The sequence below is a fragment of the Trichechus manatus genome, unplaced genomic scaffold, assembly GCF_000243295.1.
Source record: "Trichechus manatus latirostris isolate Lorelei unplaced genomic scaffold, TriManLat1.0 scaffold00029, whole genome shotgun sequence".
Classification (NCBI taxonomy): domain Eukaryota; kingdom Metazoa; phylum Chordata; class Mammalia; order Sirenia; family Trichechidae; genus Trichechus; species Trichechus manatus.
This window is the reverse complement of record NW_004443965.1, coordinates 11,668,152-11,685,043: the sequence shown is the minus strand read 5'-3', so window position 1 is coordinate 11,685,043 and position 16,892 is coordinate 11,668,152. Positions and strand designations below refer to the sequence as shown.

General features: G+C 40.7%; 2 protein-coding genes across 3 annotated transcripts in view; one reads left to right on the top strand and one right to left on the bottom strand.

The window, feature by feature from the left end:
* The window catches only part of MRPS27 (mitochondrial ribosomal protein S27), a 100,114-nt gene extending 90,393 nt beyond the window's left edge, over positions 1-9,721 (bottom strand). The window contains exons 1-2 of the mRNA XM_004374507.2: positions 9,619-9,721; positions 4,473-4,550 (exon numbers count right to left, since the gene is read on the bottom strand). Coding sequence (XP_004374564.1) covers positions 4,473-4,550; positions 9,619-9,691 — 151 coding nt within the window. The 5' untranslated portion in view covers positions 9,692-9,721. The remainder of the gene's footprint in view (positions 1-4,472; positions 4,551-9,618) is intronic.
* A 131-nt stretch (positions 9,722-9,852) lies between these two features.
* PTCD2 (pentatricopeptide repeat domain 2) overlaps positions 9,853-16,892 on the top strand; it is a 39,429-nt gene continuing 32,389 nt past the window's right edge. The window contains exons 1-2 of one of the 2 annotated variants that reach the window (XM_023729530.1): positions 9,853-9,980; positions 13,442-13,534. In XM_023729530.1, the coding sequence (XP_023585298.1) occupies positions 9,869-9,980; positions 13,442-13,534 (205 nt within the window). In that variant the 5' untranslated portion in view covers positions 9,853-9,868. Of the gene's footprint in view, positions 9,981-12,957; positions 13,535-16,892 lie in introns of those variants that run through there. The other variant, XM_023729531.1, reaches the window with a different exon arrangement.

The following is a 16,892-nucleotide window of genomic DNA, read 5'->3' as shown; positions in this document are numbered from 1 at the left end:
GAACTGCTGGGCTGAGGGCTGTGGGGACCATGGTCCTGGGGGTCATCTAGCTCAACTGGCAAAACATAGTTTATAAAGAAAATGTTCTACATTCTACTTTGGTAAGTACCGTCTGGGGTCTTAAAAGCCTGTGAGCAGCAATCCAAGATACTTCATTGGTCTCACCCCTTCAGGAGCAAGGGAGAATGAAGAAAACTTAAGATACAAGGGAAAGATCAGTCCAAAGGACTAATGAACCACATCTACCACGGCCTCCACCAGACTGAGTCCAGCACAACTACATGGTGCCTGGCCACCACCAGTGACTGCTCTGACAGGGATCACAACAGAGGGTCCCGGACAGAGCTGGAGAAAACTGTAGAACAAACTTCTAACCCCCGCCAAAAAAAAAAGACCAGACTTACTGGCCTGACAGAGACTGGAGAAACCCTGAGATTATGGACCCCGGCCACCCTTTTCGCTCAGTAATGAAGTCACTCCTGAGGTGCACCCTTCAGCCAAAGATTAGACAGGCCCATAAAACAAAACGAGACTAAAGGGGCACAACATCCCAGGGACAAGGACTAAAAGGCAGGAGGGGACAGGAAAGCTGGTAATAGGGAACCCAAGGTCAAGAAGTGAGAATTGTTGACATATCCTGGGGTTGTTAACGGAAGTCATAAAACAATATGTGTACTAACTGTTTAATGAGAAACTAGTTTGTTCTGTAAACCTTCATCTAAAGTACAATTTAAAAAAAAAAAAACCTTTTTATACTTAACTACACAAATTCTATTTTGCATAAAAACACAGTTTTTTTTAATAATTTGAAAATAAGCTCACTCTTCCATAAATCAGCTACCATGTAAATTGAGGGAAGAAAACACTGATTCGTTCAGAACTTTATCAGGAGTTGTTTACCATTTTGTAAACAAAATTATGTCACTCATGATCATACCACTCCTGGTGTCTTAGTTATCCAGTGCTGCTACAACAGAAATACCACAAGTAGATGGTTTTAACGAAGAGAAGTTTATTTCCTCACAGTCAAAGTAAGCTAAAAGTCCAAATTCAGGGCATCAGCTCCAGTGAAAGGCTTTTTCTCTGTCGGCCTTCTTCTCATCAGTGTTCCCCCGGACTAGGAGCTTCTCTGTGCAGGGACCCTGGTCCAAAGGACGCGCTCTGCTCCGGGCACTGCTTTCTTGATGGTATGAAGTCTCCCGGTCTCACTGCTCACTTCCGTCTTTTACATCTCAAGAGATTGCCTCAGGACACAATCCAGTCTTGTAGATCAGGTCCTGCCTTACTAACACAACTGCCACCCATCCTCCCTCATTAACATCATAGAGGCAGGTTTACAACATACAGGAGAATCACACAGTACCAGGAATCATGGCCTAGCCAAACTGATACACACATTTTTTAGGGGACATAATTCAAACCATGACACCTGGTATTTGGACTTGACAGTGCAACACATCTGTCTCCATCTGCATTTGTATCTGTCATGTTCACAGTGATTCTGCATTTAAATGCAAGCATCTAGCCACTTCATTGTGCTTTTTCAGTATAGTTTTGCCTAAGCATTTATTTATATATTGAAACACATATTACTTCTTGTTTGTTGTTGCTGTTCATTGCTGTCACGTCAGCCCCCAACTCATGGTGACCCCATGCACACAAAAGGGATCTCTGTATCATGGTTCGGGAATTATACTGATTTTTATGATATACATAAATAAGTTATATTATCCATAAATTGCATTTCAGGATAATAAAAGAAAAGCATTATAAAACATTTATTATAAAAAGTCTATGCTGGGTCTTTTTTAGTGAGAATCAGACAGCTGCTAACTGAAAGGTTGGTCTTTCAAACCTATGGCACCCTGGTGGCACAGTGGTTACTACCCTACAGAGTCGCTATGAGTTGGAATCGACTTGATGGCAATGGGTTTGGGTTTTTTTTGGTTTTAATGAGGCTATATTTCTTAAAGGGCAGGCAGAATGAAAAGTCTGAGGTATACACATTTTTACAAAGTGCTCATAAGGTCAGTGATTTCTTTTAGGTATTGGTTTTTTTATAAAAGAAATGGTGCACATTATTCACAACAGCAAAAAGATGGAAACAACCTAGATGCCCACCAACAGATGTATGGATAAACAAATTATGGTACATACACACAATGGAATACCACGTAATGATAAACAACAATGATGACGTAATGATAAAGAACAATGATGAATCTCCGAAGCATCTCACAACATGGATAAATCTGGAGGGCATTATGCTGACTGAAATAAGCCAACCACAAGAGGACAAATATTGTATAAGACCACTATTATAAAAGCTCATGAAAAGGTTTACACAAAAAACGAAACAATGTTTGATGGTTATGAGGGAGGGGAGGGGAGGGGTGGGGAGGAAAAACACTAAATAGACAACAGATAAGTGGTAACTTTGGTGAGGGTAAGACAGTACACAATGTTGGGGAAGCCAGCACAATCTGACCAAGGCAAGGTCAAAGGTCATGGAAGCTCACAGACACATCCAAACTCCCTGAGGGACCAAATTACTGAGCTAAGGGCTGAGGACCATGGTCTCAGGGAACATCTAACTCAACTGGCATAACATAGTTTAGAAAGAAAATGTTCTACATCCTACTCTGGTGAGCAGTGCCTGGGGTCTTAAAAGCTTGTGAGCGGCCATCTAAGATAACCCACTGATCCCATCCCATCTGGAGCAAGGGAGAATGAAGAAAACCAAAGACACAAGGGAGACGTTAGTCCAAAGGACTAAGGGACCACAACTACCACAGCCTCCACTAGACTGAGTCCAGCACTACTAGATGGTGCCCGGCTACTACCAATGACTGCTCTGACAGGGATCACAATAGAGGGTCCTGGACAGATCTGGAGAAAAACGTAAAACAAAATTCTAACTCACACACACACACAAAAAGACTAGACTTACTGGCCTGACAGAGACTGGAGAAACCCTGAGAGTATGGCCCCCGGACACCTTTCTAGCTCAGTACTGAAGTCACTCTGAGGTTTACCCTTCAGCCAAAGATTAGACAGGCGCGTAAAACAAAATGAGACTAGATGGGCACACCAGTTTCCAGGGGCAAGAATAAGAAGGCAGGAGGGGACAGGAAAGCTGATAATGGGGAACCCAAGGTTGAAGGGGAGAGTATTGACATGTCATAGGGTTGGCAACCAATGTCACAAAACAATATGTGCATTAATTGTTTAATGAGAAACTAATTTGTTCTGTAAATGTTCATCTAAAGCACAATAAAATAAATAAACACAAAGAAATGCTGCAGTATCTTTGTGATTTGGCATAGGGAACAGGAAAATGAAAGTATGACTAATTAGGAGCCCTCTGTCTGGGAAGATGTTAGCCAACTATCTTCTCTAACTGGCTCATAAGAGATTATAGAACTGCTTCAAATCCATCATCTTGTGATGTAATAGAGAAGAATCAAAGAGAGCTCTGAGACTACAAAACGAGTTAAAAAAATGAAGAGACTGACAATAAAAAAGGATGAAAAGTATAAAATATATTTTTCTCTACAGAGACTGTAAAACAGAAAGGCTATAGTCGATCCTCATTATTCATGGCTTCTGTATTTGTGAATTTGCCTACTCACTAACATTTATCTATAACCCCAAAATCAATATTTGCAGTGCTTTGGCAGTCATTTGAAGACATGCAGAGACGCAAAAATTTTGAGTCACCCAATGAGCACATTCCACTCTGTCTTCTGGTTTCAGCTCTCATACTATAAACAAGTGTCCTTTTCCTGGTCTACTTACTGTCATGTTTTTCCCATTTTTGTGCTTTTCATTGGTGATTTTGCTGTTTAAAACGGTGCTTAAGTTCTGCCTAGTGCTCCTAAGTGCAAGAAGGCTGTGATGTGCCTTATGGGGAAAATACATGTGTTAAATAAGCTTCATCCAAGCATTAATTATAGTGTTATTGGTCATAAGCTCAATATTAATGAATCAAAAATATATATTAAATAGAGTGTCTTTAAACAGAAACACATACAAAACAAGGTTATATACTTATCAGTTGACAAAAATGTGACCAGAGTCTCACAGAACCTAACCCTGTATTTCCACTGGGAGCAATGGTTCAGTATTCACTAATTCAGCACTCATAGAGACTTCATAGAACATAACTACTATAAATAACAAGAATCAACTGCATATGATAAGAATGGAAGAAACAAGAAAGAAAATAACTGTTTACATAACTTAGGGAGACTAGTCAAGGCAAATATGAAATATCAAAAATTTGCAGGACAGAGAAAATGATTTTGTCATGTGTGAAACAACCATCTAATTCTTTTAAAGACTCAATCCTCCATGTGCTTACCTGGGTTGGATCATTATGAAGGCATCATTTCATATATACATCATGTGGATATATGATATACATGTCAGTGACTGAAAATGACACATATAATACCCAAACAGGTACCTACCAAGATGACATTGTTCTTTTTCTCTTGCTTCCCATTTCTGGCTATCCACATATGCTGCAGAAAGCAGGCATCTTTTTCCTGAGGAAAAAGACAATTATCTCAACAAGCACGGCTTCACAATAGGTTTATTTTATATATATGTCTTTAATAAACATATTTTTGTCATATTTTCAAATTATTAGATTATATATTTTAAAGATTCTAATAATATACTGCAACCAATATTGCATAGTTCACAATTCAATTCACAACAAAATGCATTCAACCTCTAGAAAGTAGAATATGCAGAAAAACTGAAAAATTTTACAATAATTTGATGGTAACTTGATGCTGGTAATTTTGTTCCTATCACTTTAGCACAAGCAGCCATTTATTTCCACTAAATTATAGCCTAGGTGAGCCCTAAAACTCTTTCTTAGAACCCAAAACAACTGCTGAGCTGTTGCTTAGCTCATTATTTGAATGCTTTATAATCATTAGTCAATCTTAAAATCAAAAGGATGAAAGTATGACTTGGATCAGCATACCTCCATTTCACATAATACAAGAGTAATATTTTACCCAGTGACTCAGCACCCCAGTGCTAAATAAGAGAAATTCAATCAGCCAAATTTGGGGTAACACACAAGATGACAAAGGTGTATTCCCAGCACCTAGCACAATACTTGGCTTAGGACAGTGTTCAGTAAACATGAGTTCAATGAATGAATTACAAAGAATGGCAACTTCACCAAATATTGAAAACTTTAGTGCTTCAAAGAACACCACCAAAAGAATGAAAGGGCAACCCACAAAATGGGAGAAAATATTTGCAATTAGTTATCTGAACTTCTTCTGTTTGTTTTAAAAGAAAGTAGCTAGTAATGCCCCCACGCGTCTGTCAGTTTGTTGTACTGTGAGGGCTTGCATGTTGCTGTGATGCTGCAAGCTATGCCACCAGTATTCAAACAGCAGCAGGGTCACCCATGGTGGACAGGTTTCAGCTGAGCTTCCAGACTAAGACAGACTAGGAAGAAGGACCTAGAGGTCTACTTCTGAAAAGAATTAGCCAGTGAAAACTTTATGAATAGCAGTTGAACACTGTCTGATATAGTGCCAGAAGATGAGCCCCTCAGGTTGGAAGGCACTCAAAATACGACTGGGGAAGAGCTGCCTCCTCAAAGTAGAGTCAACCTTAATGACATGGATGAAGTCAAGCTTTCGGGACTTTCATCTGCTGAGGTGGCACAATGTAAAATGAGAAGAGACAGCTGCAAACACTCATTAATATTTGAAATGTGGAATGTACAAAGTAAAAATCTAGGAAAACTGGAAATCTTCAAAAATGAAATAGAATGCACAAAGATCAATATCCTAGGCATCAGTGAGCTGAAATGGACTGGTATTGGCCATTTTCAATCAGACAATCACATGGTCTACCATGCCGGGAATGACAACTTGAAGAGGAATGGCGTTGCATTCATCGTCAAAAAGAATATTTCAAGATCTATACTGAAGTACAACACTGTCCATGATGGGATAACATCCATACGCCTACAAGGAAGACCAGTTAATGTGACTATTTATCAAATTTACACACAAACCACTAAGGCCAAAGATGAAGAAATTGAAGATTTTTACCAACTTCTACGGTCTGAAATTGATCGAACGTGCAGTCAGGATACATTGATAATTACTGGTGATTAGAATGCGAAAGTTGGAAACAAAGAAGAAGAATCCGTAGTTGGAAAATATGGCCTTGGTGATAGAAATGATGCCGGAGATCGCATGATAGAATTTTGCAAGACCAACGACTTCTTCATTCCAAATACCTTTTTTCACGAACATAAATGGTGACTATACACATGGACCTCACCAGATGGAATACATAGGAATCAAATCAACTACATCTATGGAAAGAGACGATGGAAAAGCTCAATATCATCAATCAGAAAAAGGCCTGGAGCCGACTTCAGAACAGACCATCAATTGCTCATATGCAAGTTCAAGTTGAAATTGAAGAAAATTAGAACAAGTCCACAAGAGCCAAAGTATGACCTTGCGTATATCCCACCTGAATTTAGAGACCATCTCAAGAACAGATTTGATGTGTTGAACACTAATGTCCGAAGACCAGACCAGTTGTGGAATGACATCAAGGACATCATACATGAAGAAAGCAAGAGGTCATTAAAAAGACAGGAAAGAAAGAAAAGATCCAAATGGATGTCAGAAGAGACTCTGAAACTTGCTCTTGAATGCTGAATAGCTAAAGCAAAAGGAAGAAAAGATGAAGTAAAAGAGCTGAACGGAAGATTTCAAAGGACGGCTCGGGAAGACAAAAGTAAAGTATTATAATGACATATGCAAAGACCTGGAGATAGAAAACCAAAAGGGAAGAACACGTTCGACATTTCTCAAGCTGAAAGAACTAAAGAAAAGATTCAAGCCTCGGGCTGCGATACTGAAGGATTCTACAGGAAAAATATCAAACGACGCCAGAAGCATCAAAAGCAGATGGAAGGAATACACAGAGCCACTACACCAAAAAGAATTACTCGATGTTCAACCATTTCAGGAGGTAGCATATGATCAGGAACCGATGGTACTGAAGAAGTCCAAGCTGCACTGAAGGCATTGGTGAAAAACAATGCTCCAGGAATTGATGGAATATGAATCGAGATGATTCAACAAACGGATACAGCACTGGAAGTGCTCACTCATCTATGCTAAGAAATTTGAAAGACAGCTACCTGGTCAACCAAATGGAAGAGATCCATATTTATGCCCATTCCCAAGAAAGGTGATTCAACTGAATGCGGAAATTATCGAAAAATATCATTAATACCACACGCTAGTAAAATTTTGCTGAAGATCATTCAGAAGGGGCTGCAGCAGTGTATCAACAGGGAACTGCCAGAAAGTCAAGCCAGATTCAGAAGAGGATGTGGAACCAGGGATATCATTGCTGATGCCAGATGGATCCTCACTGAAAGCAGAGAAGACCAGAAAGATGTTTACCTGTGTTTTATTGACTATACAAAGATATTCATCCGTGTGGATCATAACAAATTATGGATAACATTGTGAAGAATGGGAATTCCAGAACACTTAACTGTGCTCATGAGGAATCTGTACATGGATCAAGAGGTAGTCATCAAACAGAACAAATGGTTACTGCGTGGTTTAAAATTAGGAAAGGTGTATATCAAGGTTGTATCTTTTCACCATACCTATTCAGTCTGTATGCTGAGCAAATAATCCAAGAAGCTGGACCCTATGAAGAAGAATGCGGCATCAGGATTGGAGGAAGACTCATTAACAACCTGTGTTATGCTGATGACACAACCTTGCTTGATAAAGTGAAGAGGACTTGAAGCACTTACTGATGAAGATCAAAGACCACACAGCCTTTATGGATTACATCTCAACATAAAGAAAACAAAAATCCTCACAACTGGACCAATAAGCAACATCATGATAAACGGAGAAAATATTGAAGTTGTCAAGGACTTCATTTTACTTGGATCCACAATCAACACCAATGGAAGCAGCAGTCAAGAAATCAAATGACATATTGCATTGGGCAAATCTGCTGCAAAAGACATCTTTAAAATGTTGAAAAGCAAACATGTCACTTTAAGGACTAAGGTGCGCTTGACTCAAGCCATGGTGTTTCGAATTGCCTCATATACATCCGAAATCTGGACAATGAATAAGGAAGACCGAAGAAGAAGAATTGATGCCTTTGAATTGTGGTGTTGGTGAAGAATATTGAATATATCATGAACTGCCAAAAGAAAGAACAAATCTGTTTCATAAGAAGTACAACCAGAATGCTCTTTAGAAGCAAGAGCATTCTAAACAACAAACGGCACCTAACAACAAACAACAACTAGTAATGATTCTCCATCTCCATTGAATGTAGAACAAAAGGAAATGGATATAAGAAGGAAGACTTTAAATTTGGCAAATGGGAAATTTTCCTAATAGAGATTAATGACAAACATAGACATGAGTTGTCAATAGTGATACCCATTGTGGACTAGTGAATTTCAACTCGTATGGACCCTATAGGACAGAGTAGAACTGCCCTGCAGGGTTTCCAAGGTTGTAATGTTTACAGAAGCAGACTGCCACATCTTTCTTCCCTCAGAGTGGCTAGTGGGTTCAAACTACCAACCTTTCGGTTAGCAGCCAAGCGCTTAACCAAGTACTTAACACTTTTGGTAATGTGTGTCATTAACCATCTTCAACAGCTAGGTCAACCAGTTAATCCTCAGAAAACTTCCAGTGGCCAACTATGAGGTTTCACGTTGGAATTTAATGGCTGTTCCTACAAAGTATGAGCAAAAGTGCGTGCTGCTTTTTTACAGGGGTTAGAATAGGTTGAAAAGAGGAGATAATGGACATTCAAAACAGTGACTGTTATTATTACATTTTAATCACATAATTAGGTATGCCTTTCAGGATTATGTGATTAAAATCATTACAAATTTGGCTTCTGGAAATGCTTTTTGAAAAAGTTTCCAACGTTTTCATCAGCAAACCCACCAAGTTGGTCTTGAGTGGGCTGCCTTTCAACGCAGATACCAAAGCACTCTAAAGGTTAACTACTAGCATTTATTGTTTTACACGTGGAAAACTGAAGTAAAACAAAATCAAAAACTGTTTCCAAGGTCATCTGGTAAAGTGAGATTAGTACCGAAAAATTCTTCGACCAAGTGAAGACTACGGTCCAGCAGAGTGTGTGTGTGTTGGGCGGCGACGGGGAAGACTGATCTGACCCCCCTCCAAGGAAGCGCAGCCTCAGCAGGGAGAAAAATTTCACAGTCCCAGGGGTGAGCACATTTTTGAGTTTTCTATGGTCAGCAAAAGACGACCACCCTAACACACAAATCCAGCAAATCATAAACAAGTCCCTCATATTACACCTGCCTTCGCTCTTCACACCTCTGGACAGGCTGGCGCTATTAATTTGGTCTGAGAGATGGGTCAGAGACTTTACCTTCCCTTTCTGTGCTACAAATACCTCCAAATGGCTCCTCTAGCGACCAGAACTCAGATCCATTTCCCGTTCTCTCGAAAGCCTATCGCTCCCTTTACTTAAGGAACAGAGTTCTCAAGGCCTAAAGAAGCAGCCCACACCAAAGCAGCAGCCACCAACCTGCAGTGGAAAACTGAGGCAGAGCCGCTTTCCGCGCCAGGAGAAACCCTCGCCGCAGTATGGAGGCCGCCATCTTGGAGCGTACCAAGGGGAAAGCCAACCGGGGGTTGCGGGCAGAGAAAGGGGCGGGGTTACAGGCCGACCTCTCTGGGGGCGCAGAGTTGGACGAATCCCTTTTGGCGCTCTAGGCTGTAGGGCCGACGCTCCATCCCCCTGCCCGGCTCCGACAGTTGGTGCGGCCTAAGACAGCATGGCTGCTGTATCTCAGGCTTTCAAGGGATTCCTGCTACAGGCGCTGCGAAGTTCGCTGTATACCGGTGTGAGTGGCTCCGGCTCCAGCTGCTGCCGGTGCCCTCTCGGAGGTATCGCGGCCCTAGGCCTGGTGGGCAAATTGTGGAAAGAGAGGAGGGTTAGGAGAGAAGGGATCGTTAGAGTCCAGTGGGCATAACGTTGAAGGAGTAACAACAACGTCTCCGTCACTCTCTGGCCTGGAGCTGCCGGGCACGTCCTTGCTCTCTGGTTACACCTGGGTGTCGTGGACGCCGGCGTGCCCAAGGACCGAATGACGGCTGGGCTGGGGTCTTGACTTTGGGACTGTAGTATTCACTCAGTGAGACGGCGTTACTCTCCGGGACTCCCTACTCCTCGTGGATGTACTTTTCTGCAGGTCTGGGGAACAGAGGCCTTAGACTCCCCGAACTTCGAGTCCCAGCTCAGCAGCTAACATTCTGAACGACCCCGAACATGTTTTCTCAATTATAAAATTATTCCTTGTCATTCTTATGGGAAGAATTAGATTTAAAAATGCTAGTGAGCAACAACAACAAAAAAACTTTGTGCCAGGCATTGCTCTAGGGCATTTTGCATACATAGATTAATTCCTTTCATTCTCCCAGCACCTAGTGGAGAATTCTTTCTTCCATTTGCATAAGAGGAAACTAGTTAAGCAATTTGCCCAAGGTCACAGGGAACTAGTAGAGGAGGAGTTTGAACAGGCAACCCCACAGTACCGTCCACTTCACTTTCCATAAATCAGCAGGTATTTTTATTGCTAAGTTATTGCTGTAGGGTCACTATGAGTCGGAATCAGCTCCAAGGCAACGATTTTTTTTGTTTGTTTTAACTTCAGGTTATTGCAGCACACAGAGTCCTTTAGTGAGTGATTTTTTGTACAAGTGATATTCCATTTTACCTCTTGCATAGCCAAGTATCCTAAAGAAAGGAAGATGTTTCCCAAATCCATTTTCTCTACTAAGCTGTGGTCAGTGATTTCTGGTGTATCTTGAGTATACCTAGAGTCCAGGCCTAAGAGGCCATAAACCAAATGACAAGACTAGGAATTCCAAAGGTCACACTATAGCTTTTTCTACTACACTACGTGCTTTTCCCTAAAAACCAGAAAACGAAACCTGTTGCCGTCTAGTTGATTCCAACTCATAGAGACCCTATAGGACACAATAGAACTGCCCCATAGGGTTTCCAAGGAGCAGCTGGTGGATTCGAACTGCCAACTGTTTGGTTAGCAGCCAAAACCAAAACTAGGTATGCCTATTTTGCACCTTCATTTAAAAGATATCCAGGTAGTCCCTGACTTACGACCTATTTGAGTTGCAAAGAACCACACTTAAGACCTTTTTTTTGGTACATCTTATTGTTAGTAATACAAACAATGTTGCTGCTCGTAATTTGCTAATATTATCATTGATTTAGGAAATAATATTGGAGTTATTATTCCCTGTCCTTGAGCATAGAGAATATGACCCAGCTGGAGCTGGGCTCACAAGGACTCAAGGACACATCATCTGGGCCCTGAGGTATAAAGACAATAGCTAAGATAATCTTGGAAAATATTTTTAAGGGAAACTTTCACATAAAGCCAATCAAACACAACACAAAAGACTTTCTACTCTTTTTCTATTAGCTTTTAGTGAATAGAAATTTGTTGGATCAATGAAGACCCTGCTGACTGTCGTTACTGAAAACTGTACCAATGATTATTAAGAAAGACAATTCAAAACGTAGGATCACAGTTTCTAGCCAATCTGAAAAGGCTAAGCTTTCAGTGGTTTTCCCCATTTGTAATGTTTATGCTCATGACTCTGTAATGATCTTTGGACTTGGGCAGACATGGCTGTGGCAGCATGCTTGTCCGTTTTCCCACTTTTTTCTGTTCTGTGATATTTCCTTGGACTCGGGCAGACATGGCTCTGGAAGCATGGTTGTCCTTTACCCACTTTTGCCCTTTTGAATATATGCTGAATAAAACTTACTTTTTGCTTCACTAAACTTAATGATGTTTTTACCCTACAACATCATTCTCAGATGTTCACTTGCAGATGTTAAAGACTGGCTTTATAAAGATACTGATAATGAAAGGCAATAATAAACAAAAAGAGGTATTCGACTTACGTCAGAACTGAGGGAGTTGTGGGAATGGAACCCCATCATAAGTCAGAGACTACCTGTAGTTTTTTTTTTTTTTTTTTTTTTTTTTAACGCCGTTGTTACGCCTTAACCAGCTGGTGAATACCTAGTCTTCAAATCCCAGCTTTCTGTCAACTGTACCCCAAACACAGTTAATCAGAAACTCCTTAGTACTACTACTCTGTGCCTTGCACATAGCACTATTGCTGCATCTATCACTGTTGCTCTGATATATTTATTTGCATGCTTATTTTTCTTCATAAACTATGAGCTCCTGAAGTCTCATTCACCCTCATATCCTTATGGATTAGTACAGCGTCTGTTCTGTAGTTGTTGTGTGCCATTGAGTCACTTCCAGCCAACTCACAGTGATGCTTTAGGACAGAGTAGAATTACCCCATAGGGTTTCTAGGCCGTAATCTTTATGGAAGCAGATGAGCAGGTCTTTTCTCCTGTAGAGCCACCGATGGGCGCAAACTGCCAACCTTTCAGTTAGCAGCTGACAAAATCGTTTTGATTCTCCTGGAATCCAGATTTCTGGGATCATGAAATTGGGGTGAGCCACACAGGCCCTCCGCCCTTAGGTGTCCTTTTGAACCTTGATGGAACTGGTTCCCTGGAGTTACCTTCAGGTGGAACAATAGCTTAGTGAGAGCAGCTTACTAATTTTCCTTTGGAAAGTTATCTATGTGCAGCCAGCTTCAAGAAGCAGGAACTCCAGGGTCTGACTAGAGGTTGATTTAGGATGTATGGCAGGTCCTTGGTGACTGCTTCTGTAACCTGCTATGTACTTTGATGTTATCTTCTGAGAAATTAACATAACAATGACCTGTATGCCCTGCTTTTACTGTTCCTTCTTCAGAGCAACTTCACAGCATGTTTGGGTGAGGATGCCCAATTCGAATCGTATCTACTCACAATAAATATATTCTGTTACACTAATTTTTGGTGTTTCTCTAAGAAATGTAGGTTTTTGACACAGCCAAGCGCTTAAGCAATGTGCCACCAGAGCTCCTGCTAAATGCACATATATCAGAATTGGGGGAGGAAAACATCAGCATGTATAGTTTTGAAAATCTCCGTAGATGATTCTGATATAGTCACTTATCCTGTCTTCCTCTCTGTCTCTCTGTCTCTGTCTCTCTATAGATGTTTCTTAGACACACACTCACACACAATTTGCCTGGCTGAGGAGTGCATTCTCTGGTAGTTTGGAGATGTTTCTTCCCATCAGGGTTGCTGTCTCAGGGGTTGCTATAAACCTGGCTAGATGGTTTATAATAGATGGAGATAAGATCAGTTAATTGAAAAGATCCAATCAAACCCTACTCATGTTATTTTTTAAGTGTAAAGCAATCAAAATGACTTTACTTTTTTTCTTTCTTTCCCTAATTTCTAGCTAAGCGATACCTACTCACAGATAATGTTATGAAATTAAAAGAATTTCAGCATAGGAAGGTGGCTATTGCACGTAATCTCCTTGGCACCAAAGGTAATAGAATCTATTTTGTTAATTCTTTCATTGATTTGTTATTCAAATTTCCTCTGTCTTTTTCCCTATTCAGTTTTTCCCTCAATGAACTTATGTCCCATAGAAAGACTTGAGACCATTTATTCTGAGTTTCCTAATCTAACCTTATTTTCACTTTTCATCTTACTCTCTACTATTGCAAAGTCTACAGCTCTACTCTTATTCCTTCCCCAGAAAAAAATACTAAAACTAGTGCTGTAACCAGTCCTCTCTAAATCTGTGTCACTCAAAGTGTGGTTTGAGGACCATTAGGACAGGCATAACTTGGAGGCTGGTTGAAATGCAAAATCTCACACCCCAGACAATTCGTAATCCACATTAAAGCTTGAGAAGAGCTACACCAGATGACTGGCTTTCAAATTCTTTTCATGCAATGCTCAGTGAAAAATATATTTTACATTACAACACCAGTACATACGTACTTTTTTATATATAAATGAAATAAAGTGACACAAAATAGTACTATGTGTGATGCTACATTTTGATATTTCCTGTTCTGTGCTAGAAAATTCAATAGGATCAAAAAAAGATTTCTTTAAAAAGAGGAGAAACTTGCCTGATAAGAAGTCTAGGATTTACTTTGAAAAAATCCAGTGGGATTAGGAAGGGTAGAACCAAACCAACCCCGTTGCTGTTCAGTCAATTCCAACTTGTAGCAACCGTATAGGACAGAGTAGAACTGCTCCTTTGGGTTTCCAAGGAGCGGCTGGTGGATTTGAACTGCCAGCCTTTTGGTTAGCAGCCAAAATCTTAACCATTGCACCACCAGCAAAATCAGCAACATTTTGATAATTGTTGAGGCTGAGTGATGGGTACATGGGGATTCTTTATACCATCTTTCTACTTTGGGTACGTTCGCAAATGTTTATTATAAAAAGCTAAAAGAAACAGACAAAAAACAAGAACACCACAACCCTAGTCTATTCCTTTCCAACATCTGAGAAATCTTGTCGTATTCATTCCCTCCTTCCTGCACACTGAGTTTTTCCCAGTACTTCAAATTCCTTTATAAACAACCAAGTCTCTCCTCTCTTTAAAGAACTCTGTTGTTTGTTCCTATTGATGTTTCAGTTGTAGGCCCAGCTCTCCTTCATCTCACTGCCTAGCATTTATGAGCACCTGATTAATACCTCTTGCCTCCATTCCCTTGAAGTCCAGACCTCTAGAAATCAGTCTTCCTTCGCCACTCCGATAATCATACTGTTATGTAATACCACCTACCGAACAAGAGGATATGCCTTAGGAGTGGGTGACAATATATTAATCTCCAGTTCAGTAGAGTCAATCTCTATTTCACTTCAGTCTTCCCTTTTCACCCATGTATTTTGGAGCAGTGTGAAGTTTGCAGAGTTAGGGCTCCATGTCATGGTCTAGTTGCTATTCCACTTGTCATAGTCTTCATAAAGCTATGAAGGTTGTGCCTGTGAGGCAGTTAATGTAGTCAGTGCCAGTCTACTCCACTGTGGACTGATCTTTATAAAACCCTGTCAACACTTCCTCATTGTAAGAATCCACAGTAGTACTATGTTGTATGCCACATCCTGTATAAACTCACCACCCTGGCTTCCTAGCTCTTCCATAAATGGACCCTGTCTTCCTAGAGTCCAATATGATTTCCTGTTAATCTAGTCACAGTTCTCCCCTCATCACCTTTCATGCTTGCCAAGTTCATTCTCAAGTCTATACTGATTTCCATACCTAGTATGCCCCTTGGTTTATCCAATCCTATCCAGCCCCCTTCCTTGCTAGTATCCTTCCAGCTCCACCAAACCTGATCTGTTCTTGCCACTCAGCTCACTCTCTTCTCCTCTTTTGCTTATAACCAGTCAGGTATCACCTCCCCATCATTGTTTTCAGATAGCTTCATATAAATATGTCTTTGCTTTCCAAACAAACTCTAAGCTTGTTGAGGACAGGAACCATATCCCATCCTTCTTTGTGTCTTGTGTAAGACACAAAGAAGGATACCGCTGAGTAGGAGTATATGATAAGCACTTATATCTTGTTTGACTTGTTTTAAAACACAAATCTGTTGAAATTTTGGGTTCTAAGGCTTATTAAGAAGGATTGGAAATTGTTCAGAAATATTTAATAGAATAAATCCTCTTAAATCTAATAGGTGACGGAATGAAAATGAGAACACTAATGTCTGTGATTTATTGGCAGTTATTATGTGCTGGGCCATGTGCTCAGTGCTTTCCATACATTAGCTCAGGACAACCTGTTGAGGTAGGTGCCGTGATCCTTACTTATACACAGGAGGAATCAGGTCTCACAGATGCTGCGGTCTCTCCCCCATAGAATGCAAGTGGCAGAGCCTAGATTTCAGCCCAGATCCATCCAGCACTAAAACCTTTACCATCATGTGGTTGTACGAATAAAGATGGGAAGATCCACTGCACTATGTGAAACCTAGTGGGACTTTTTTTAAAATGAAAGTAGTGTCTGCCTCAGCCCACAGTTCTTGTGTTTTCTATGTATATTATGCAGCTCCTGTAAGAAGCATTCCTTCAGTGCTCTGGGCGTTGGGACAAATCCTGTAGACTTTTCTTGGCACCTTCTGATGCTGAGAACAGACTTGCCTACCGGAAAGCAGATGCTTGCTTGGTGCCTGCCTTGCGTCTCACTCCACATCCTGGCAAGTGTACAGCCAAGAGGCCATGTTTCCTTTGGTGTTAGACTGTCCCCGCAGTTGATCAGAGATCATAAATTCTTTGCAGCAATGACAAGGGACAAGGATAGACTGACCAACGTGAAATGATTCTGTGCTAAATGTAGAGTTTGCTGCTATTTAGAGACTATCTTCTACCCCCTGTGCATTATGCAGAGCTGTGGCATGCTTTCTCACAGTTGAATAAAGAGATACTAAATGGAATGAAAGAGAGGTCAAGTCGAATCAAATGAAAGAAATGTAAAGTATTCCTGAATCACATGGGTCAAACATTGTGAGTAGACCCATCTTCAATTCATATTTTCCTTTCAGTTTTATTGCTTGGTGCCCTGCCAATTGATGGTTTGGGTACCTTTGTTATGTTTTCTTTCTTTCTTTTTTTTTTTTTTACCTCAAGTGTCTCCTGTAGGTTCAGTTATTTGGGCTAAGCTTCTGGGACAGTATTTCTCAGACTTTAGTATGCATCAGGATCTCCCAGCAAGTAGAAAATGCATATTCTTGTGTCTTCCCCCTGCCCCCACACACACACCAGAGCTCCCAGAGATTCTGGCTTGGAAAGTCTTGAGTGGGGCCTGGGAATGTGCCCCATATGACATAAATGCCTTAGTTCAAGGCCATGTTCTTACAGACTGCCCTAGAAGAGGTGAG